The 26,631-nt window shown below is 44.2% G+C and overlaps 1 protein-coding gene across 2 annotated transcripts in view; it reads right to left on the bottom strand.

Moving 5' to 3' along the window:
* Window positions 1-26,631, bottom strand: part of LOC143804440 (uncharacterized) — a 95,368-nt gene that overhangs the window by 2,549 nt on the left and 66,188 nt on the right. For both annotated transcript variants that reach the window (XM_077282543.1, XM_077282542.1), the window contains exons 12-20: window positions 23,280-23,479; window positions 21,799-21,921; window positions 17,411-17,551; window positions 13,552-13,780; window positions 12,288-12,489; window positions 11,147-11,531; window positions 8,130-8,278; window positions 6,132-6,271; window positions 1,028-1,250 (exon numbers count right to left, since the gene is read on the bottom strand). In XM_077282543.1, coding sequence (XP_077138658.1) covers window positions 1,028-1,250; window positions 6,132-6,271; window positions 8,130-8,278; window positions 11,147-11,531; window positions 12,288-12,489; window positions 13,552-13,780; window positions 17,411-17,551; window positions 21,799-21,921; window positions 23,280-23,479 — 1,792 coding nt within the window. The remainder of the gene's footprint in view (window positions 1-1,027; window positions 1,251-6,131; window positions 6,272-8,129; window positions 8,279-11,146; window positions 11,532-12,287; window positions 12,490-13,551; window positions 13,781-17,410; window positions 17,552-21,798; window positions 21,922-23,279; window positions 23,480-26,631) is intronic.

The raw sequence follows: 26,631 nt of genomic DNA, 5'->3' as shown, positions 1-26,631 counted from the left end.
AACCAAGCGTAACGCTGAGAGAAGGGAGGGAGGAGGATCAGGGGATCTGATGGATTTGTATCAGCTTTGAAAAGTACAGATGTAGACAAAGGACTTGTACTCACTCAGTATCAGAGTCATAAACAATTATTTAATGAAGACTATTTGGAAAAATGCCTAATTTTGCTTTTATGTAGCAAATGAACAATGAAAACTCTATTAGTGTTTATGGCTTTTATATATATATAAAAAAAGAAAACGTTTAGCTTTATAATAGAGGCGTATATAAAGCATGGCCGCCATTCTCCAAGTCTTCTACCAGAGCATAAATCTCTTTGATACATGAATGTTGAGTATCGCTGAATAATTCATTATCTTACCGACCTGCTATTAGCAGATGTTGGGTTTTTGGGAGTTTGGTTTCTTTGGAGAAAATAGACCATTTTGGTCAAAGATAACAGCGGATTATGGAGACATCACCATAATCACCATCTCATGGTCCATTTTTACAAATCTGATGCACCCAAGGTGCGCGCGGGCTAAGATTACAGCGGTATGTCTAAGTATAATCTTATTTTATGTCACAGGACATATTCAGGCTGCAGGATTCAGTGTATAAAACAGATCATGGTGGGCTACGATTGGAGATGCCCTCGTCCAGCGGCCGGGTCAGTCCTCCATGGCAGCAGAACCAGGGCAGTCTTCACTTCTGCGGTTGGCATCCTGGGCGCTGCCAGCATTTACTATGAAGTGCATAGTTAAAGCACAACACAAATGCCGGAGGTGCTCATATTGCCGGGTCTATGATGCCGACCGCAGAAAAGACAACTGGCCGCCATGGAGGATCGGATTGTATCCTGAATCGGGCAGCCTGAATCTTTTTGCTGGTCTCTGCTGGGAAGGCATAATCAATGTATCTCCTACATATGGTGATCATAAAATATTGGGAGAACAAGAATCATGTTACTTCTGCTCACATTGAGTAATGGGATGGCAAATGTTCTAAACGCACGCATCCTAAATCGTAGACTTTCCATCAGTCACTTACCAATTCCCAGAATTTTCCCATATAAAATCATGTTCACAGGAAGACGAGGGTCATCGTACTTCTCGCTTTTTATAAGCAAGCGGATAATTTCCCCGGGGATGAACGCATCATCGAATGATTGTTCATGGGAAGGTCTTTGAGGGTATTGGCAATAGACGTCCACTGCTCCGAGAGGGTCCGTCTTTACCAGAAGCTCGGCCAGCTCAGTGTAGGCATCGGGCACCTACAAAGAAATAATTCATATACAGACAATATTAAAAGCAAATGGTAATGATCACATGCATGAAAACCACAGCTGCAAGTCTGCATTAAATTGTGTTGTTAGTGCAGTTTTTGATGCTTTTCTTTAGAAAAGAAAAGCGTATAAAAACCTAAAAGGAATTCACATGCTGCGTTTAACAGAAAAATGTAAAAAAAAGAAGAAACAAAAACAGCATCAAGGTTCAATTTGCATCAGGAAAAAAGTAATGTGAGATTTTAGAAATAATTGTATACGAAAAAAGGCACTCACCGATCTTAAAATCTCAATTTTATTCAATCTTCATTAAAATTCCATGGCCGAGAGGGTGAGGAAAAGGAGTTGCTGTGAGCAGGAACAAACGATGGCCGTTTCGCACGGGTCAGAAGCACAAGCACCGCGCGAAACGGCCGTCGTTTGTTCCTGCTCACAGCAACTCCTTTTCCTCACTCTCCCGGCCATGGAATTTTAATGAAGATTGAATAAAATTGAGATTTTAAGATCAGTGAGTGCCTTCTCTGCCTTTTTTCGTATGTAATTATGACTTAGTGCATTTTTTCTGAAGAGCACCCATGATCTGTGTGTGTGCTGAAGATAATTCTATTCGTTATACGGCACCTGGGTTTCAGAGTGACCACCTCAGTTTTTCCAGGCAATGCCGTTCAGCTTTTTTCGTTTCTTTTTTGTATTTCCTTATCCCGATTTTAGAAATGCTGCGGTTTTCTATTCCGCTCCCCAAAAAACCACCTCAACAACATAAAGTATGAACAAGCCCTTGGCTGAATCTTGCTACAAGTTTAGTAGGTTTTACTACAATATAGTAGAGCATTCGTATGGTCACTTGCTTTAGGATGGGAAAATGTTCACACGCGGGCCTGATGTCCATATACACGTGGTCCACACTGTGGACTTCAAGAAATTATTGGCCACAATGAAAGTAATTGCCCCATACACATTAGACTAATATCTGCTGACCCCGCCAATACCGACAGGTATGGCTGACCGTCTGATGTGAACCGGGGGCCGGCTGACTGTCCCCATATAGATCTTAGGGAACAGAAGGATCTGGCCTGAGCGGTTTTGGACTGGCGATCCTTTTATTGGCTAACAGACAAGCCACCACCAACGGACTCTCGGAGAACACAGGAAAGATCGCTCGGCCGCCATCGCTCTGATGTTTATAGGGAGGGGGCTGAACAAGTTGCTCATGTAACGTAATCGGAATTAAAATTTGGCCTCATCTACTTGTCTTGGGGGCTGTAATGCAGGCGTGGACTAATATCTAAATTAAACATTTTCACTGTGTTCAGACATATTTGTAACAAAACTTTATCAGGGCTTGTGCATACAACGTTTAAGATGGATTCTGCCAAAAAACTTGCTCAAGAAATGTTAACAAAAATGAACTTCATGCACAGCGATGTCAAAACAGCTTGTTGTGGATATGTTTAGTTTCATTTTAGCTTCTTAACTGCTTCATGTTTTTTTGAAAGCCATGAAGTGTCTAAGAAAAGCGACCAGTCCAATCTGTAGGAGGCTTCTACTTGGAAGCTGCTCACTAGATCATATATATTAAAAAAAACCCACGGGAAATGATGAATACAAAAAACAATCAAAAAGACATCAGAAAAAAATGCTTCAGGACAAAAGACGCCGGCATCCTAAAACATCTTAGGGTATGTGCACAAGTTGCGGAAAGTTGCAGACTTTTCCGCACTGATTTTAGTAAATCCGCAGGTAAACCGCGGGATTACTGTGGATTTACCTTTTTTTTTTTTTTTTTTGCGGATTTTGTGCGGATTCCTATTGAGGAGCAGGTGTAAACCGCTGCGGAATCCGCACTAAGAACTGACATGCTGCGGAATAAACATCGCTACGTTTCCACACGTTTTTTTCCGCAGCATGTGCACTGTGGATTTTGTTTTCCATAGGTTTACATGGTACTGTAAACTCATGGAAAACAGCTGCAAATCTGCAGCGGCCAATCAGCTGCGGATCCGCAGCAAAATCTGCAACGTGTGCACATACCCTTACACTGGCAAAACTCAGCGGGTACGTGGGTGTCTAAAGACTACAAGAACCACAAAAATAACACTTTGCATTAATAATATGGCTTCCATACGAGACAAGAGTTTAGGTACCCAAGATACCATTATAAACCTCCGCAGTGTAAGGGTATGTTTCCACGGTCAGGATGGCCGGCGGTATCGCCGCAGCGGTGAAGCCGCTCGGCGCTAAGCCCCGCCCCCTTTCTGGGACGCGATCATGCCGGATGTGTTAACTCTTCACATCTGGGATGATCGCTCTCTCCCATAGCGCCCTGTGATATGCCTTGCGGGGACGCTGTGTCCCCGCAAGGTGTACGGACATGCTGCGATCTGAAAAGACGCGCAGCATGTCCGGAGTCGCAGGGCCGCCGCGTGCGGGTTTCCACGCATAGTGGAGACGGGATTTCATAAAATCCCCTCCACTATGCTAGAACATCTGGACGCTGCTTGTTTGACGCTGCAGTTCTGCGCAGCGTCAAACAAGCAGCGTTTCCTGACCGTGGAAACATACCCTAAGGGTCTGATCCCATAGAATGCAGATTCAGCAGATTTCCTGCCCGGCATTACGCTATGTGTACACTAAATCTTTATTACTGAGTTCTCGGAGCAGAAAGTGGCCATATGCACACAACGTCTTTTTCAGGTAGTTTCTGCTGCCGAAACCCTATTGAAAAATGTTCAAGAGAATGAACATACAGTGGCATGTAAAAGTTTTTGCACCCCTCGTCAAAATTACTGTTATTGTGAACAGTTAAGAGGAGCTGCGGCAAAAACCATGGTAAAACCGCCGGCATAACCGCTTTAGGAAAAAGCAGACGGCTTTTACTTAATCGGATTTGTAAGCGAATATTCCGTGTCCGCACTGGCGTCTCAAAGCACATAACCACCGAGCGGAAACTACACGTTTTTGAGGAGTTCTGAATTTTTGACACCATTTAGCGAGTTTCCACTCGGAGTGAACGCACCCTTACAGCAGCAGCATCGTGGAGCCACCAGTAGAGAAGAAAACCCACGGCATACATTCACCAATGGCGCAGGTTTGAAACCCGCGGTAAATCAGTTTATGCTGCAGATTTCACCTTTTCCAATGCAAATTTGTGAAATGTGACTGCACTGTGCTGAAGATTCCTAGAAGGTTAAACAACATATAAGTGTACTAGCTGTTTCCAGCCACCTAACGCTCGGCATGCTCATTGCTATCTAATTAACGCTGCTGGTGATTAAACTAAAGTAAATAATGACAACATTCAATAACGCTTACACAGGTGGTAAATTAACTTAAAATGAAGTTAATAACAATAATAATCATTAAAATTCTGAATAATACTAATAATACATTTTATTCACAGTGTAAAACCAAAAACACACTGGATTCAGTAAGATGTGCGTTTTTTATTCATTCCAGCATCTAAACAAATTTCATAACGAAACATAAATTAAGTTAAAATTTCTCTGTAAACACAATTAAATGTATAGTCATTTTCAAAGATCTTTCCTTGACTTCTACCAGGTACAATTTGAACTGAAAGACCTTTACAACTTGTTACTCTACAGAATGCAGTGTATAATTGACCATGTGTGAATACAGGATCAGGTAGGAGAAAGCCAATCTTATCGAATGTTTGTCCTTGCGATTTTGTAATTGTCATGGAATAAGCCAGACAAAGTGAGAATTGTTTTCTTGTTAACTTAAACGGGATATCGCAATTTTTGCTAGTGTCCAATGGTATTCTTGGTAATGTGTGGGGACGAAGCCTCGTGTGGTAATGTGTGGGGACGGAGCCTCCTGTGGTAATGTGTGGGGACGGAGCCTCGTGTGGTAATGTGTGGGGACGAAGCCTCGTGTGGTAATATGTGGGGACGGAGCCTCCTGTGGTAATGTGTGGGGACGAAGCCTCGTGTGGTAATGTGTGGGGACGGAGCCTCGTGTGGTAATGTGTGGGGACGAAGCCTCGTGTGGTAATGTGTGGGGACGGAGCCTCCTGTGGTAATGTGTGGGGACGGAGCCTCGTGTGGTAATGTGTGGGGACGGAGCCTCGTGTGGTAATGTGTGGGGACGAAGCCTCGTGTGGTAATGTGTGGGGACGGAGCCTCATGTGGTAATGTGTGGGGACGGAGCCTCCTGTGGTAATGTGTGGGGACGAAGCCTCGTGTGGTAATATGTGGGGACGGAGCCTCCTGTGGTAATGTGTGGGGACGAAGCCTCGTGTGGTAATGTGTGGGGACGGAGCCTCCTGTGGTAATGTGTGGGGACGGAGCCTCGTGTGGTAATGTGGGGGAACGGAGCCTCGTGTGGTAATGTGTGGGGACGGAGCCTCCTGTGGTAATGTGTGGGGACGGAGCCTCGTGTGGTAATGTGTGGGGACGCAGCCTCGTGTGGTAATGTGTGGGGACGGAGCCTCGTGTGGTAATGTGGTGGGGGGGTGGGATTATCTGTGGTAATGTGGTGGGGGGCGGGATTATGTGTGGTGATGTAGGGGCGGGATTATGTGTGGTGATGTGGTGGGGGGCGGGATTATGTGTGGTAATGTGGGGGTGGGATTTTCTGTGGTGATGTGGTGGAGAGGCGGGATTATGTGTGGTAATGTGGTGGGGGGCGGGACTATGTGTGGTGATGTGGGGGGCGGGATTATGTGTGGTAATGTGGTGGGCGGTATTATGGGTGGTGATGTGGTGGGGGGGTGGGATTATGTGTGGTGATGGGGTGGCATTATGTGTGGTGATGTGGTGGGGGGCGGGGCTACTGTGCAGGGGGCAGGATTAGCGAGTAATCACGATGCCTCATATATATAGATAAGGGCTTTTATAAGTTCTTTACCTCTGGAGCCATTTTCATGACTGCTCGATATAAATCTGCCACCTCTGATAGAGTTTCGTTGGTACGAGAGAGAGATCGCGCTAAACCCAGGCGAGGCAGGAAGGAGCTGCTGTTAATCGCTGCGGGGCCTGAAGCCGCTCCTGAATGGGACATGATAGAAAATAAAGCAAAGTCATCATTTATTTACAAGCGTTTACATAAATCCATCGTCCCCGCTACATCGGAGGAATATGTAATAAGGCCTGTATCCGGCCACTCAGTCTTACATATAGCATGGACTGCCTCGCCAGCGTCTCTCCTCTTCTTATATTAGGGAATTGCTTTCTGTTCTCTGACACTAATGTTCTGCAAAGCAGGAGGAGAGGTTTGGATAACAGCAGCAGCAAGACCGCCACTGCAAACAGGAGAATATGGAGAGTAGGGGGGACTCTGGAGACCCCATCTCATTTTCATGACTGTCTGAATTCGGTGCTTGCCAGGTAACATACCTGACAACAGTTTGATCTTGCTGCGACCGTTCTTCAAATCAGGACTCATAGGGAAAGGGTTTAACAAAACCATGTCCCAAAGTGGATGTTATTAAGTGTGCTTTATGTTTGTATTGGTATCTGGAGCTTAAAAGGGCTGTCCATCCTTAGGCCACAAGTCTGCAGTCAATCTATGTGAATCCTCGCATTGCACGTGACTTTCATATAAGTCACATACCTATTAGACTGTATCCGGCCTCACTCCATGCAAGTGTATTGAGCTAGGCTGGACAAGTCTAGTCGGAATGTGGCCGGAAGTATGTATGTCGCATACTTATGGTCACATGATCACCCGCTCCTGGTACGAAGGAATCCTCACCGCGTGCAGTGCATTCGATATGTGGACTCACAAGTCTGCAGTCACAAAGATTGACTGCAGACTTATAGCCTTAGGCTAGGCAACCCCTTTAAAGGCAAACTGTCACCAGGTTTTTTCTACCTCATGTGATGTAGGAAGAGAGTCACTGATTCCAGCGATATATCACTTGGTTTACTGGGTGCACCAGTTGTGACACAATCAGAGTTTTTAGATGTAGCAGAGCTCAGAAAGCTTCATCCGTCCACAGCACCACTTTCTGTGTACACTGTCTATAGACAGAGAGCTGCTTATCAGAGGAGGGGGGCGTGGTTGGGCTAGCAGGCACCCCAGACCTAGACCAGGCAGTGATAATCACCTGGTGATAACACCTTCATTGTAAGTAAATAACAGCACACAGCCTGATAAGTGATACATCCCTGAATTTAGTGTTTTAACCCCTGCTGACAGATTACCTTTAAAGAGTACCTGTCATTTTAAATTTTACTTCATAATTCAATAATAGTACACATGAATATAAACAAGTTTGTAATATATCTTTATCAGATAAATCTGCTTCTTACACCTCCCGGATTGTTCTTACCCTCTCAATTCATGGGTAAGATCTGCATTCAGTGAAGATGACGTTATTCACACTGCGGAGATAGATGATAGTTGGTGCTCATAAAGTTCTATGGAGAGAAGAGGAGGAGGATATGTAGGCGGACACAGACATTCTGCGGCAAGTTCTCCTCAAACAACAGTACAGTCTCCATAGAATGTTCTGAGCACCAACTGCCATCTGCTATCTCAGCAATGGGAAAGTCTGCAGTCACTGAAGACAGGTTTTACCTCTGATATGACCATTTTCAGAATAAATGAAGCAGATTTCTCTGAGAAGATATATTACAAAGTTTATTATTTTCCTGTGTGCTATTCATTTATGGAAAAAAAAAAATTAAAGATGATAGTCCCAGGTTTATAGTGAAATAACAGTTCATTGTGTGCATACCTGTACTGCTCTCTACTTAGGTATAAGGACCCTCATGGTAGGACTACTTCCAAACTTACCCTTATGACCTTTTGATTGCCGAATCATTGAAAAATGGCATTGGGGTTCTTTTACTCATGAAACTGGTCATGTGCATCTTTCAGCTCATATATATAATGACTTGCCTTCAGTGAGCACTGGCCTGTCCTCTACAGTAGCTGTGCTTTCATGCGTGGGCGCTGTCAGCTCCGCAGGTCTTACGGATCCGCTCACTGCCGGGGGTCTGGATCTGGGTACTGGGTTGCTTTTAGACAATACAGCTCCAGCTCGCCCTCTAGTGGGATTGAATGTAACTGCATGAGACTCGACGAAATATTAGGAAATGACAATTGTTATAATAAATTAAAATTCACATAAAATGATTGTCCGAACCAACATCACTGACCTACAGCGGCATCTCCACATTATTACCACTATATTCAATGATATTAGACAACAGAAATAGAATGCTAGGCACGTGTAGATGTAGGCATCTATATATATAATCACCTAAGGGGCACTTCCGTCTGTTTGTCTGTCACGGAAATCCCGGGCACAGTCCGGCCGCGAATTCGCCCCTTACTACTCTCTGTCAGTGCCCCCTCCATACTCCCCTCCAGTCAGCGCTCACACAGGGTTAATGGCTGCATTATACCGCGGTGTAACGCACTCTGTTAACGCTGCTATTAACCCTGTGTGACCAACTTTTTACTATTGATGCAGCCTATGCAGCATCAATAGTAAAAAGATCTAATGTTAAAAATAATAAACAAAATAAAAAATCATTAGATTCTCACCTTCCGTCGCCTTTCCCGCTGCTCCTCGCGACGCTCCGGTCCATGCATTGCGGTCTCGCGAGACCACAATGCATTCTTGGGGCCGGAGCGTCGCGAGGAGCATCGGTAAACGTCTGGGCTGGATCCGGGGGCCGACGGAAGGGGAGTATATAACTATTTTTTATTTTAAATTCTTTTTTTTAACAGGGATATGGTGCCCACATTGCTAAATACTACGTGGGCTGTGTTATATACTACATCTCTGTGCTATATACTACGTGGCTGTGCTATATACTACGTGGCTGTGCAATATATTACGTGGCTGGGCAATATACTACATGGGCTGTGCTATATACTATGTGGGCTGCTATATACTACGTGGGCTGTGCAATATAATACGTGGGCTGTGCAATATACTACGTGTCTGTGCTATATACTATGTGGGCTGTGCTATATACTACGTGGCTGTGCAATATACTACGTGGGCTGTGTTATATACTACGTGGGCTGTATGCTACTTGGCTGTGCTATATTTCTCTGCTGTATCTGTGCATCATGAATCGTGGTATGTGTTAAAGGGAGGGGCCCACTGAGACTCTTTTGCCCGGGGCCCTCAAAAACCTGGAGCTGGCCCTGGCTTCACTGATTGTTTGCGGCCGGGTGTGACCAATCAGCGACAGGCGCAGTCCGGCTGCAAATTGGAGCAGAATTTGAACCACGCTTCGCTAATTGGTCGCGCCCGGCCGGCCGAATCCTGTGTATGAATTGCATTTTTCTGAAAACTTCATAAATAAACTACATACATATTCTAGAATACCCGATGCGTTAGAATCGGGCCACCATCTAGTTATTTTAAATTCATGGAAATGGATTTATTCCTTAAAATGAACTTCTACTTAAAATGTCTAGTCTGAATAAGAGCGTGTCGTATCCCTGACCGCAGCACGGAGGAGAGATATGACCTTGTAGAAATACCAGATCACTTGTAGAAGAAGAGATCCAGCTTCATCCAATAAAATAATTTTTTTTTATTAGTGTTCATTAAAATAACAACAAAATAGCTGCTATGGCATACTCAGCTGGAATGAACCAGAGGAAGGGTGGCAATAGGAGACTGAACGCATTTCGATCACAACTTGTGCTCTTAGGGCTCATACTCACTGGCGTGAAATACGGCCTAGTCTCGCAGGATAAAACCCGGCTCTGCCGCCGGCACTCCAGAGCGGAGCGTGTGGCCGCATAGCAATACATGGAGCTGCACGCTCCGCTCCCAAGTGCCGGCGGCAGAGCCGGGTGTTACGAGACTCGGCCGTATTTCACGCAAGTGAGTATGAGCCCTTAGACTCAGCATTTCCTGGCTGCTTCTGAGCATCACATTATTTGAAGCAATAATAGCTGATATTTCTTGTATTATATACTGTTTTGCACGCAACTCTTAATATATTCCAGTCGTCATATTATATAGCACTGTGTACTTACAATTGCTCATTTTGCCTTTCTGCCCAGCTAATTCTTCTCTTTTCCATTAGGTCTATAACCTCATGTGATTAAAAACGGACTACTTCAATACTTCTAAGCTCTATGTAGAAACAAGAGGTCAATTTTCCCTGCATCAGTCATCAGTCACTGCAAAAGTCTCTGACCTAGGGAGGAGGGAGCAGCTGGGTCAGGAGTTGAAGAGGGGGATGACTGGTGCAGGGAAAAAAAGACTTCCTGTTTCTACATTGACCACAGAAAAGAGAAGAATTAGCTGGGTAGAAAGGCAAAAAGAGCAATTGTAAGTACACAGCGCCATCTAATATTATGTCTGCAATATATTAAGAGGATAAAAACTTTGAAGGGAAGAAGGCTTCTTTATTTGCAGTGGATTAAATTGATCTATTCTAATGTGATTATCAAAATAGAGTATATGGCAATGTGTATTATCGGCCATGGAGGACACTGTGTATATATGTTGGCAAATTGGTCAAGAATAATAAAAAAAAGTGTAAGGCTACGTTCACATTTGCGTTGTGCGCCGCAGCGTCGGCGCCGCAACGCACAACACAAACAAAAACGCAGCAAAACGCATGCACAACGCTGCGTTTTGCGCCGCATGCGTCCTTTTTTTCATTGATTTTGGACGCAGCAAAAATGCAACTTGCTGCGTCCTCTGCGCCCGGACGCGGGCGCCGCAGTGACGCATGCGGCGCAAAACGCAAGTGCGACGCATGTCCATGCGCCCCCATGTTAAATATAGGGGCGCATGACGCATGCGGCGACGCTGCGGCGCCCGACGCTGCGGCGCTGACCGCAAATGTGAACGTAGCCTAAAACATTGCCACAGAGTAGATTCACTTTCATATTATGGCTGAACGAATTTGTCAGTAGCACTAGCACACATGTACCTGGCAGCCATGGTGGACACTGGTTTTGTATTGGTTCCTGTAGGAGTTTTGCTCGGACTCACTCCAGTTGTATCGGATTTGGTGCTGGTGGATCCTGGTTTAGCCATTTTACTGTTGCTCCCTCCAGATTTGCCAAGTCTGGTGTTGCTTCCTCCAGGTGTAGCCGTTGGGTGGCTGCTCGCTCCAGATGTCGTCGTACTTCCTTTCTTCCCAGGAGGACAAGATCTGGATGAAGTGCTTGTTACTTTGGGCACCGGAGTGACTCCTTTTTTAGAAGTTTCTGTGGAAATGGTTACAGAAGCTTCTTTTTCAGAACGAGCCTGAGGCACCTGTCTCTGCCCTTGTAATTCTTGTGACGTCTTCCACTCCTGCCACCACTTCTGAGCTGTAACAAAATGAAAATAAAGACATTTTACAGTATTCAAGCCATCTTTCAAAGCAATGATATAATCCTGGGATTAACAGGGGTGTAAAAGGAGTTATCAAAATCAACAATCACGAGAACGGGGTTCCTATGTCCTTATTTATGTGGAAAGGGTTCGCTTTTGCCTACTACTTCTTCCCTCAGTCTATGGCACTGACAGACATACCTTCTTCAGTCCCATAGACTTTAAATGGTGTCCTGATGGAAGTGCCGACCGATGCTCCACTCACAGGGCAGACACAGGACTACAGTTTTTGTGATCTGACACGTCTAAACCTATAATTTTCGATTTTGGCAAGACCTTTCTAAGTGCAACTCCATCTTGGGGTCCTTTTAAGGAACATCTAAATTTGGTTCCTGTGTCTTACTGGGTCATAGACACTAGATGTTACAAATAAGTGAATCACTGCACAGATATGTAGTTTCTTGAACTTTCCCAGTCTATGGCTTTTTGGACTTCCTCCACCAAAAAGTGAATGTACTATAGACCCAGTCATATATTATGCAGTTCTATGCTCCAACATTATGGCGTATTGGACGAGAGAGGGCCTACGCTAGGTTGGCTGCTTCCCTTAATGAGTGGTGAGAACCTGTGACCAAAACGGTTATACAAGAGTGATGAGAACCAACCCAAACACCAATTCTCATGTCTATTCGGTTAGGGATGTGAACATGTTGACCTGTAAAGTCTCTTTCTTTTAAGAATATTGGTCTTACATGTTAGTTCTGCAGGTGGAGGCCCGCTGGTTGACATATTCTCCAGGCAAATGCTGGCTTGGAAGCTGAGCTTCGAATTCTGAAGAGCAAGTTGTGCTTCTTCTGTGGATGGCTCGTCATCATACTGGGCAAGTTGTGCATTCCCCAGCAAATACAAGGCATGGCTGTTACGTGGCGAGGAAACAACCCCAAGCCAGCAGACCTTAGAAAATAGCACAAAAAGAAAAATCAGCATATTATATAAAGCCTGCTATGGAGTTCAATTTTTATCAACGGATTCTTCTCAATTTTGGGTCATCTCTTTTTTTTAGTGTCTGGACTGCTTGGAGATTAACTGGTCTGACTATTTGTTCCTAATTAACAAAACTGATAGAAGAGGAAGCTGAAAGATGTGGGGTTTCGGACGCTGCCAAGTCCAGAAGAAACAGGTGACCAGGAGATTGAAGAAAGGGGACTTTATATACAAGGCGTTTCAAAGTTGCTCTAACTCCTCCATATGTACAGCGCCATTCTGAGTCAACTGTTTCTTCTGGACTTGTCCGCGCCCAATACACCACTTCTTTCAGTTGTTTCTTCTATCAGGTTTCATGCCTGACCTTACCAGGTTCAACGGGTACAGCAGCAGTCACGTTCTCGCCCATTTCCAAGCATCATGCAGCGTTGTGCTTTGCACGACCACACCAGGTGACCGGCTCTTTTGAGTCCCTAGTCCTCTACTTTACCTGCTGTTTTCACACATGGAACCCTTTTTCCTTTTCAGTTTTAATGAATAAACATTTCTGCTAAGCTGCTGTGCGGTTGGCGTTGTCTATGGCCAGTTTGATGTCACAATACAGGACGCAGCAGCCCTGTCTCCTGTAATAAGCCCATCGGTCACACGGTCACTGGTGCTCTTCAGCTCTATGGTATGGTCGCATGCTGTGGATTTTGCTGAATTCCATCTGTTATTTTAGGTTATATTTCATGTTCTTGTCCACAGAAGCCATACACTATTTCCCAATTTTCTTGTATGCTTTAGTTTAATGGCTATAAATGTTAGTACTCCTCTAAAGGTAAATCTATTATTGTACCGCTAAAGCTTTGGTTCTGTTCATTTCAGTTTATGGCCACTACTGGTAATAATAATAATAATAATCTTTATATAGCGCCAACATATTACGCAGCGCTTTACAGTTATGGCTTCTGTGGACAAGAACATGGAATATAACCTACATATGTAATTTCCTCCCATATTATCTTCTACAGTTGAACACAAATCTTGTACCTTTTCTTGGATGTCCAATAGCTTCTTACAACCAGGAATGGAGGTTAGCCGTATCAGAGCAGATAGCGCTTGACATCTTTTCCGTATCCAGTCATCGTTAGCAGAAGTGTCTTCGACCAAGAACTCAAGGAGACCTAAGCAAGCTTCCAGCAGAGCCCATTCCAGGTCCTGAGTAATCGCTCCCCTCTGCAGGCACCGGCACAAGGCCCTGGCAGCCCAATCTGCGACACTGACATATATAGGTAAGATACCGAAATCATGTCTGAGAGTCAACACCAATTATTGGTGCTGCAAGACCATCAGTATTGTCTATGAATGAGAGTCAGGATTTATATGAATTTGTTGCATGTTTAATGCTGAGGTTTTTTATGCGATTTACTTTGCCTCAAAGGGGTTGTCTGGTTCTTGTAGTATTATATTGTGTATTGTAGTCTCCAAAAATTATCATCTATTTACTAAATAGGCGATAATTATTAGATCAGCATGGGTACCACTACTGTTTTCCCCACAATGGGGAAATAATGTTTCCTGATCGCTCTGTGGCCAGGAGGGGTTCAATGGAGCGGTCGGTGGTGCATGTACCATGGTGCTCTATTAATTGTCTACACGAATGATGATGATAGCCAAGTGTTGTGTTCAGACATTTTCATCAGTACTATAGACAATGAATGTCACATCATGGTGCATGCACGAATGCTGCTCCATTGAACTCATCCTTATGACTGTTTGCCAGCCACTGTTTATCCCCACTGACCTGATAATTATCACTCACCATTTCTGGATAGGTGATAATTTTTGGTGATCGGAATACTCACTTATAAAGAGTGTCTCTCACCCAACACAGATGGGTAAGGAACTGGCGACAAGACAAGAAAGACAAAGTCGTCATAAATGGTACATTCTCTAAATGGGATATAGTCAGCAGTGGGGACCACAAAATCACCAGTGGTTATATCACAGGGATCTGTGCTAGGACCGATTCTTATTAATCTCTTTATAGAGTAAAGTGTCAGTTTTTGCTGAAGACACCAAACTATGTACGATATTAAAATCTGACCTTGACATACACAATATTGCAAAATGATCTGGATAAGATGTCTGAATGGGCAAACACTTGTAAAATGAGATTTAATGTAGAGTAATGCACCGAGGACGGAGTAATCCTACAGCTGTATATACATTAGATGGGAGTACACTCGGGACTACAGAGCAGGAGAAAGACTTGGGCTTTCTCATTACAAGTACATTGAGCAGCCGTACTCAATGTCAAGCAGCAGCCACAAAAGCAAACAAGATTTTAGGGTGTATAAAAAGAGAGATAAAATCCCGCGATCCCAATGTATTGTTACCCCTCTATAAATCACTGGTGAGGCCACATCTAGAATACGGGATACAGTTTTGGGCTCCACATTTTAAAAAGGATATTCAGAAGTTAGAGTCAGTTCAACGACGGGCAACTAGATTATTACAAGGGATGGAAGGTCTCTTATATGAGGAGAGGTTGGAAAAGCTGGAAAAAAGATGCCTCAGAGGGGATCTCATCTACATGTATAAATAAAATATGTGTCTGATTAGCACAAAGGACAGGACTTATTCCTTCCAAAGACCATACTAAGGACCAGGGGGCAGCTAAATAGGAAAGGGTTCTTTACAGTTAGAGCAGTCGGACTGTGGAATGCCCGACCACAAGAGGTAGTAATGGCCGACACTATAACAGCTTTTAAAAAAGATTTGGATGATTTCCTCGATACACATAACATTGCGGGTTATAGATAATTTAGTGGCACAAAATGTATAATTGGTGGAGAAAGGTTGAACTTGATGGACCGTGGTCTTTTTTTCAACCCATGCAACTATGTATGTATGACTGTGACCTGCCTTCACCTTTGTCTTTCCCCTTTAGTTTACTACGGACTCTCTTGGTGTCTGACCCTGGAACGTTTGACTACCATGCCTCACGGTTTGTCCGTGAGTAGTGAATAGCGTCATAGTCAAATGTTGTACTCTAGTTGTAAAGGGATTTTCGGTGATTGAGATTTTTCATTTATTTTCATTTCATGTGATATCTATATTTTCCATGTTGGCATTTAGCCAAATGTCACATATGGTGTAAATCATGGCCATGGCATGAAGTGCCCTCCTTGTGACATCTCATACATTTGATCACATGTTGGCAGTAACGCCGCTGGTTAAGCGCATCTAGGCAGTTGCGAGTGGGGACAGAATTCACTGTAAGCTGAGGCCATAAAATAGTGTCATAATTAGATTACTATGGGCCCCGGAGGAAACTTTATTCCAGGCTCGGACCATTCCCACACCAGTGCCCATCAGAGCAAACGGTCAGCCAGTGGTAGAATACTTAGCTCTATGTAAACTTTTATTATTTTTTTTCATAAATCAACATTACAAGTGAAGAAATTGTTAAATACATCTAATTAAAAAATATATATATATATCTTCCCCATTTATCAGTCGATTTTGGCTCCAACACTGATAATTCAATTACAAGAACTGCTCAAATCTGTCTACAATCTGCCTGCAGTGAAGGATTACATTATACCTGCTACCTTTAAAATTCTAGGGTGATGGGAATGGGAGACACTGCAGAGAAACAAAAGCCGAAAAACTGCTGAGGCTTCTAGTGCAGAGGGGAAATAACTGCTAAAAATGCAGAAACAAGGTTACATGATGGACAAATATAGTGTTTTTTATCAACAAACACATGACAACTTATTCTGAAAAGTCCCCTGATGAAGTAGGGTTGAAACGTGTCGAAGTCTGAGGTGAAAGCCGATGTGGTGACACATTCTATTTTTGGGTATACCTGCCTATAATCCATCTTTATCTTTTTTACTATTGATTTATTATTTTTAATTTTATTTATTTTTACTATTGATTGTCAACTATCTTGTTGTCGAATTCAAATTAATTGTGGGGGAGGATGAATTTTGTAAGTTTCACCACAGAATCTGTTCTATGAACAGTTTAATCAATTTTATCCCACCATCAAGTACTCCTGTACTGAACACTGAGGACTCGCAAATCTAAATATTTTTCATCCCTTGGTAGTATTTTGCCATCTAGTGGCCACCCCTTGTACTGTCTTGATTATTTTGTGTCTCTCATCGGCCTCCCATTGCTTTTTTATTTCAATTATTAAAGCAAATCTGCAAGTGATGCTCTTCAGAGCATCGTTTGCCGATAGATGCTACTATGCATGGGCCGCCACTGCCATTTTGTTGGAGTAAAAAAAAATTGGCTCCAGCAAAACGGCAACGGAACAAGTGCAACGGCATCTATTGGCAAGTGATAGATGCCACTGCGCATGCGCCGCCGCCATTTTGATGGAGTTACATTTTTTTTTTTAAAGAGCACAATATAAACTGCACAAACGCAGTATTTAAAATAGGAGACAGGTCATTGAAGGTTCAGTGACCTGTAATTTAAGATGATGATGAGGCCGGAGCACAAGAATCTCATTGTCTGAAAACTGCAAACAAAGATTACACAAGAACCACAAGACAGATTTCTTCACTCCAGGTATCATTTTAATGAGTATAACGGCGTCAGCCTGACACTGTCTGTAGCTTACTTAGCAAAATCCTGATGACAGGTTCGCTTTAAACTTTTAATTTTTATTTTACTTTTGCGTAACTCAATAAAATAGGTATTGTTCATATACGTTGGTTTGATTTCTGATCATTATAGATTAACGTTTATATGATATTTTAGGTTTGCACTGTGTGCTCACATTTATGTTGGAATTACTTTTTGGATTATAGGTTTCTTTCGTATGGTGAAAGGCATATAATAATAATAATAATAATAATAATAATAACAACAATATTGTGGTACTTACAAGTGGAGAACCTGCTGTGGAGTCATGAAGGAAGAAGAAAGTTTTACAGGAAGGTTCTTCAGTAAGTTCCCAAATTTGATAAAGCCACAGAGTAATTGAGCGTTGAGCGGACACAAGAGATTCTCGGCCAGGAGAACAGACCTGAAATACATTTAGAGGTCAATGAATTCATTCAGTTTGTGTCTGGTAGTAAGAATGGTGGGGTATAGGAAGATACTATAATGGCACGGACCCTGTTTCCTGCAGAAAAATCTTTCGGATGTACAATGTCCACTACATCTCTCTGTATGACAAACCTTTTTGGAGTGACAAGGTGGGCTTATCTGGGACGTTTCTTGTGGATACTCTGCCACAAATTTATGTGCCCCTGTATGCCCCCCATGACTCTGGCCCTAGAGACGGCACTGTGGTAGACATCTAGCAGATAAGAGCTACTCAGATACGAAAATAATCTCGGACGTGTGAATAAGCGCTTACTCTGACAACACTTGCCTGCAATGCTGCCATCTACAGGTAGGGCAAAGAAAATACATGACAGCGTATTCACTTTGTAATCACCCTTTAGCCCTTGTAGTAGGGGCCTAAAACTAAAATGACAGGTATAAATCAAGTACATGCTACAGGCAGAAATCTCTCTACATGATGCAGTTTTTTTTCAGATATATTTGTCCATTTCCGTCTCCACCTTTTGATCGAGAGCCCACACAACATATACAGTGCAGGTCAATGGAGTTTACTACACATCACGCACATGGGGCAGAATACATCACTATGGATTTGGGGGAAGGCTTTGATTATCTTTTATTGTTTTTTTCCCCCAGTTTCTGTATGTAAAACATATATCTTCCTGCTTCTGATTTCAGGTGCATGGGCATATGGCCGTGATAATCACAGGAAGAAGTCTTTCTAATAAATAGTCGCCTGTGTGCGCCATCGATATGACTAATAACTAGTGATGAGCGAATATACTCGTTACTCGAGATTTCTCGAGCACGCTCGGGGGTCCTCAGAGTATTTTTTAGTGCTCGGAGATTTAGTTTTTCTTGCCGCAGCTGAATGATTTACATCTGATAGCCAGCATAAGTACATGTGGGGGTTGCCTGGTTGCTAGGGAATCCCCACATGTACTTATGCTGGCTAACAGATGTAAATCATTCAGCTGCGGCGAAAAAAACTAAATCTCTGAGCACTAAAAAATACTCGGAGGACACCCGAGCGTGCTCGAGAAATCTCGAGTAACGAGTATATTCGCTTGTGGTGAAATATGTGTATATATATCTATATGTGTGTAGTGACATATGTCTAGGGTTATATGTGTGACTAGTGATAATGTAACATCTGTCCTGAAGGTAAGTCGCACCTAGGTGTTAATAGGTACTTCCTTGGGACTAGTAGAAATTGTGTCTCCATATCTCACCAGGAGGTCTAGCTAGGGCCAAGAAGAAAGGTAACACTTGACACCTCCTAGGTCTTGGAGGGAAGATGCTAATTGCGGCCTGAGGTTATCTAATCCTGAGAACCTTTTCACAAGTGTCTCAAGAGAAAATAATATATTCATTAGTAGCGCGGCCGTGGACAATCAAAAAGCCAGCAATTATGATATTAACCTGAGGGGCCGGTCTAGAAACCTGACCTCCAGACCAAAGTTATAAATTTAGGCTGCAGACAGAGAATTGTGTTCGCATGTGAGGGCAGCCTGAGAAGCTGGTATCCAATCTACATTCGTCCTACCCTCAGGGAGCAGAAGGCAACTACCAGTTAGATAGTTTCTCCTGTTTATTTTGATACTGGTTTGCATAAGTTGTATGTCTTTTTATTATCATATTTTTATACCTTTTTCTTATTGTAAGCATTGAACCTTTTGTTAATAAACTATAAAACTTTAACAAGTTGAACCTTGAATGTTCTAAAAGAATCCATAGCCTAAGGTGTGTAAGCCTTATGAGTGATAGACATAATTTTATTAGTAGTATTATTTCCGGGACTCATCGCCCGATGAGTGGTGGCAGCAGCGTGTATGAGTGGGTGTGTGGCCTGGGTCGGTGTGTGATTTATGCTCCCATTACAGCATAGGACAGAGGTTGAATGCTGGACTGAGAGAGGGGAGATAGATAACCCTTGCAGGCACAACCCCAAGTCACGTGTGAGAGCGGAACATGTGACGAATTAGTGACACCACGGAGTAGGGATACGTGACATCGCTCATCACTACTAATAACATAATATATAAGTGTAGGAATGTGGACACACTCAGATAGATTTGTTTTCATTATGGCATTAAATGGCATTATATGCTGCTGCCAGGATCATATTCCTCGCCAACCGTTACACCGATGCCTCTACCTTGTGCCAGTCATTACACTGGCTACCCATCCAATCCAGAATCCAGTACAAAACTACTACCCTCATCCACAAAGCACTCCATGGCTCAGCACCACCCTACATCTCCTCTCTGGTCTCAGTCTACCAACCTACCCGTGCCCTCCGCTCTGCTAATGACCTCAGGTTAGCATCCTCAATAATCAGAACCTCCCACTCCCGTCTCCAAGACTTTACACGTGCGGCGCCGATTCTTTGGAATGCACTACCTAGGTTAATACAATTAATCCCCAATCCCCACAGTTTTAAGCGTGCACTAAAAACTCATTTGTTCAGATTGGCCTACCGCCTCAACGCATTAACCTAATTATCCCTGTGTGGCCTATTAATAAAAAACAACAACATAATCACGTTCCTCCATCATGTTCTCATACACTTTATGCAGTTAATAGCCTCTGTGTCTGTACTGTTACATACTTAGGCAGTTAACTGGTTCATGCAGCTTTACATGAACACCCGAGCCTTACACTATGGCTGGTCCAAATAACTAAAGCAATTGTTACCATCCACCTCTTGTGTCTCCCCTTTTCCTCATAGATTGTAAGCTTGCGAGCAGCAGGGCCCTCATTCCTCCTGGTATCTGTTTTGAACTGTGATTTCTGTTATGCTGTAATGTCTGTTGTCTGTACAAGTCCCCTCTATAAGTTGTAAAGCGCTGCGGAATATGTTGGCGCTATATAAATAAAATTATTATTATTATTATTATTATAAAGAGGTTGGACAGAGGAAAAAAACATCTGTACTTGATGTCCTCATATGAATATGTACAACTTAGGCTACTTTCACACTAGCGTCATACAACGCACGACGAATTGTGTCGTTGCGATGTACCGACGCAAGCAGTGAAAGCGCCGCACAACGGGGGCAGCGGATGCTGTTTTTCAACGCATCCGCTGCCCCATTGTGAGGTGCGGGGAGGAGGGGGCGGAGTTCCGGCCACGCATGCGCGGTCGGAAATGGCGGACACGATGCACTAAAAAACGTTACATGCAACATTTTTTGGTGCCGACGGTCCGACGCAACACGACACAACCGTCGCACGACAGTTGCGACGTGTGGCACTGCGTCGCTAATGTTAGTCTATGGAGAAAAAACGCATCCTGCAAGCAATTTTGCAGGATGCGTTTTTTCTCCACAACGACGCATTGCGACGTTCAGTGCACGACGCAAGTGTGAAAGTAGCCATCGGAGCTGTATGTGAAGGGGGCTGGCCGACTGCTCATTAGTATTAGGTTAAGCAGCCCCAGCCACACACAGGTCCGAGGACATCCCTTCATCAGACCACCTCTCCTGTTCGCTACCAGGACCTGGGACTAGACTACAGTAATATCTGAAGGTCAGGGAACCTTTGAAAATAAAAGTAAATTGTATATTTTAATGTGAGGGACACGGGTACACGTTTTTGTTTTGAAGAGAATATGTCGCCAGGTTTTTGCTACCCCATCTGACAGCAGCATAATTTAGAGGCAGAGACCCTGATTCTAGCCATGTCTTACTTACTGGGCTGGTTGCTGTTACATTGATAAAATCAGTGTCTAGCAGTTCTCTGAATGCTGAGCTCTCTATAACCCCGCCCACACCACTGATTGGCAGCTGTCAGTCCATGTATAGTGTACACAGAAACTGCCAATCAGCGCAGGGGCGGAGTTATGCAGAGCTCATGAATATGGAGGACCACATGGCAGATAATCTCCTGCTGATAAAACTATGATTTTATCAAAACTACACTAAGCAGCCCAGTAAGTGACACATCGCTGGAATCAGGGTCTCTGTTTCTATATTATGCTGCTCTCAGATTAGTTGGCAAAAACCTGGTGACCGATTCCCTTTAAGTAGACAACACATTTAAAAGGGTATTCCGATCTCGGACAATAACAGCATTTTACAGGCTATGTCTTCAGTGTCTAATAGATGTGAGTCCCACATTTGGTACGGGGAGAGAAGGAAGGGATGGAGGAAGGAAGGGCTTTAGACAGATTGGTGCATTATATATGTCCATTAGTACTGACCTGTCCTGTGCAGCATGCTGGTGGCTGAAAGCCTCTATGCCTTGCTGGAGGTAAACGATCGCTTCCTGCACTCTAGCTCCAGGACCATTTTCTTGCTCTAGTAGAGCTAAGCCAACATAACATCTAGACCCCAGACACAAGCACATGACATTACACTACAGATTACAATTATTTGCCATATTGGATTGTGCGTGTTGTATTAAAAACGTGTTGAAATATTATGATGTTTAATAACTGCATTATTGCAGCCGTGTAGGTTTTAATCTGAAATGCTGCGGCAAGTCCCAAAAAATAATTTAAAAAGCCGGCCGAGGACCAAACATCTAGAGACTAGTGCGAGGTAGGTCCATGGCGACTCAGCCCCACTCCCCATGACTGATAGGGAGAGATTTGCCATTTTAGGGGGGTGAGCCTGGGACCGACCGCCTGAGACCGACCGCCTGGGACCGGCCTCGGAGTAGCCAGCCAGGATACCGAGTGCCCAGATAGCTTTTCAAAGTTGTCACTGAAACACTGTAACTTACACGGCTACAATAACACAGTTGATGGGCTTGGGCAGCACGAATGTCATGTCAAGTTCTCTTTAAAGGGAGTCTGTCAGGTCCAAATAACTTTGGTGCACCCATGGTGTGGCCGAGCGGATCAGTGCACATTCCCACCTACATATTCTCCATCTGTCTCCGCCTTCCTCGTCCTTGATTGACAGCGCTGGCTTTACAGGTCCGAGAGGAAGGCAGAGATAAATGGAAAGCTAGTAGGTGGTAAGGTGCACCGACCACACCAAGGGTGCCCCGAGTAGCTGTGCTTAGTTTGAACAGTCATTTTTTGCTTTCTTTTAGATTATTAATATACTAGGTCCTTTTCAGATTATACCCTATTCCTTTCCTCCCTGAATGCAAAAATCACTGGTTTCCATGAGATTTTGGCAGCTTTCAGTAGGTTTCGGGAGATTTGCCATCTCTCTATATTTCAAGAGCCTCCCAGATATTCAGTCACTTATATACAACCCCTTTAAATTTGACATTCTTTAATAAGAAGTTATTAATAACACCCGCTCGGTGTAATTTGGATTGTACAGTCGTCTCAGCAGGGGGGGTTCACTCCTGAACACTGGATCGAATTATATCGGAAGGCGGCAGCTTCCATATTGCAGAATGTGTTATTTATTTACGCCCACATCTTGTGCGTACAGGCGGGCAACGCTTCAGCTCCATAATTCTGGGTCTTTCTCAAGATGGAGGAGAAACACTGTATGCACAAGGACACCCAATGCGTGTGACTTGGAGGAGTTATATGTAGAGGGTGTAGTTTATGCCGCAGTGTGATCACGGGAAGACGCGCCCGTCCTCCCACGGCTCGGCGGCATGGATCTCGGTCAGCCACTCATATTACTATAAATGTGAAGAGTATCAGTGTGCCTCACAAACAGATGACACGATCATGTCACACAGAAGACGAGCTGAAGGAAAGCATCACGTCACCTGGCAATGGCAGATGCTGGGCGCAGGGCCAGGGAGTTTTGTAAGAACATCAGGGCCTCTTTGTTTTGTTTCCGTAGCAACAAGTGTCGGCCCACATGAAAATTGTATTGCCAGTTATTAGGATCCAGAGAAAGAGCATCTTTATACTTCAGGAACGCCCGTGTCACCGCGCTCTCCTCACCCCGAGAGAAGACGTTGGCCTGCAATAAAGAGGAGAGATGGGATCAAAAGTGGACAGGGTAAGACAGTCACACAAAGTCAACTAACACCTAATGCCTAGCCTGTTGCCTTAGGGTACCGTCACACAGTGCAATTTTGATCGCTACGACGGTACGATTCGTGACGTTCTAGCGATATCGTTACGATATCGCAGTGTCTGACACGCAGCAGCGATCAGGGATCCTGCTGAGAATCGTACGTCGTAGCAGATCGTTTGGAACTTTCTTTCGTCGCTTGATCACCCGCTGACATCGCTGGATCGTTGTGTGTGACAGCGATCCAGCGATGCGTTCGCTGGTAACCAGGGTAAACATCGGGTAACTAAGCGCAGGGCCGCGCTTAGTAACCCGATGTTTACCGTGGTTACCAGCGTAAAAGTAAAAAAAAACAAACCGTACATGCTCACCATCTGATGTCCGTCCGGTCCCTTGCCGTCTGCTTCCCGCTCTGACTGTCTGCCGGCCGGAAAGTGAGAGCAGATCACAGCGGTGACGTCACCGCTGCGCTCTGCTCTCACTGTACGGCCGGATCTGTCAGAGCAGGAAGCGGACGGCAAGGGACCGGACGGACATCAGATGGTGAGCATGTACGGTTTTTTTTTTTTTACTTTTACGCTGGTAACCACGGTAAACATCGGGTTACTAAGCGCGGCCCTGCGCTTAGTAACCCGATGTTTACCCTGGTTACCCGGGGACTTCGGCATCGCTCCAGCGCCGTGATTGCAACGTGTGACCGCAGTCTACGACGCTGGAGCGATAATCATACGATCGCTGCGACGTCACGGATCGTGCCGTCGTAGCGATCAAAATTGCACTGTGTGACGGTACCCTTACAGATCCTCGTTTCATCGTCTTGTTTTCTCGTAGATTCACTTCTCTTGTAAATGACTATTTGCACACGGGCCTGCAAACATATTGCGCCACAGATTTATTTGTTTTAGAAAAACTGATATTTATTTTATCATGATGGCCAAATGGACCAAAAATCATAGTGAAATCACTGACAAGTTCTGCAACTCTGCGCAGTGATGTGTCAGGTCTCTAGTAGAGATGAGGGAATATTCAATGTCCGGTTCGGATTGCAATGCCTAATTTACAATGTTAGCTGAATATTCACAGAACATAACCGAACGCCATTCATGGCAATGGGAGGCAAAAACAAAGACATGCACAACACCTTATAAAGGCCCCAAATGCTGCAAAAACACATCAAATGAGGGGCAGAAACCAGGAAAGTGGCCTCAATTCACGCACAGTACTAATTGTAGCAATCAGCCAGGCATGAGGGATCGGGGTCTGAGACAACATTTACAGCTTTCAATTGAACGACACAGTAAGACAAGGTGGGTGAGGGATCGGTGAAGGGACCCTTTGCTGGGAGCCATGACACCACATGCAACACCTCTACCTGCTTTCATGCTGAGCCACACTCAGGTGGCACAAATATCATATAAATTTCATAGACTACTATTGTCAGAAAAATCTAAGGATAGTAACACGGGTAGTTGAGTCCAAGGAAGTGGCGGCCTGACGGTCTTGAAGGTCTACTGCTACAGGCAACACGCATGAAGGAGATCCAACCAGGAGTCTACACATCTACAAAAATTAGTGACAGACACCAACAAAGTGGCATCAATTTCACCACAGTAGGAATAGTATAACAGGGACCAACAGGTCTTCCACTACGTCTAATCCAGCAGATGGACATCCAACCAGGAGTGTTCCCATTTCCAAAATGTATTGGCAGACACCACCAAAGTGGCATCAATTTCACCACAGTATAGATAGTATAATATGGACAGGCAGGTCTTCCACTATGCCCAACCCAGCAGATGGACAACCTACAAGGAGTGCTCACATTTCCAAAAATTAGTGGCAGACACCACCAAAGTTGTATTAATTTCACCATAGTGTAGATAATATAATATGGACCGACAGGCCTTCCACTACACCCAACCCAGCAAAAGGACACCTAACAGATGGACACCCAACAAGGAGTGCTCACATTTAAACAAATGAGGGCCTGACACCGCTGAAGTGGTACAAATTTCACAAAACTAGAAATATAATTGGGACTGACACGTCTTCCACTACAGCCAACCCAGTAGATGTAGACCAACCATGACTGTTCGTATTTCCACAAATTTGTGTTAACATCTGCAGCAGCAGTATCAGTAGGCACAGAAGCCACACTAAAGATATCACAGAGTGCAGTTACGTGACATTAATGCAGCATACTAAAAAATGCAATATCGCCTAGTCTATACAGTCAGCGATTGGGGTGCAAAAATCCTTGGGGATCCATGACTTGTTCATCTTGATGAAAGTTAGGCAGTCTACATTTTCAGGGTACAGCCGGCTACACTTATTCGTCAGGATACCACCAGCAGCCCTGCAGACACGTTCTGAGTGAACGCTGGCTGCCGGACATGATAAAACCTCCAAGGCATGTGAGGTGAGCTCAGGCCACTCATCCATTTTGGAAGACCAAAATGTGAAAGGTTCACAACTCTCCCTGATGGTATTGATATTCAGTTCTAGATACTCCTGCACCATCCTCCCCATTCATTCACCACCTGTAAGACTTGGACTCCATTGTGCTGGTGCACGAGCTGTGTAAAAAAAAGTGTCAAAGGACTTTCAAAAATTACTTTTTCCACTTACACTACTGCTGCTGCTAATGTTTTGGCATTGACGAATTGACATGCGGGAGGTTGGAAGTCTAGAGCTGCGATGCGAACTGTGTGCTTCACTGCTGTCTTGGGAAAAAGATCTCATAAGGTTGTACAAAAGCGTGTTTTGATACTCCGGCATTCGCGAGCCCCTTTCCAGGGTGGGAAGCAGTCTACTCCAGCATATAGATGACCGGAATAGTGATGCTGATGACGCTGTCGTCAGTGCTAACCATCTTAGTAGCCATTTCAAAACTGTGCGGAAGGGTGCAGAGGTCCTTAATCTGTGCCCACTTAATAAACATGATATGCGCCATGTCCGTACTGCATTGGCCCAGGCTATATGACATGACATACTGCATCAGGGCTCGTTGCTGCTGCCACAGTCGCTGCAATATGTGCAGAGTGGAATTCCTCCGTGTTGGGACATCGCATATCAACCTGTTAACTAGCATGGACAAA

Source organism: Ranitomeya variabilis, chromosome 2 (assembly GCF_051348905.1).
Source record: "Ranitomeya variabilis isolate aRanVar5 chromosome 2, aRanVar5.hap1, whole genome shotgun sequence".
NCBI lineage: Eukaryota > Metazoa > Chordata > Amphibia > Anura > Dendrobatidae > Ranitomeya > Ranitomeya variabilis.
This window is presented reverse-complemented; position numbering and strand designations above follow the sequence as displayed.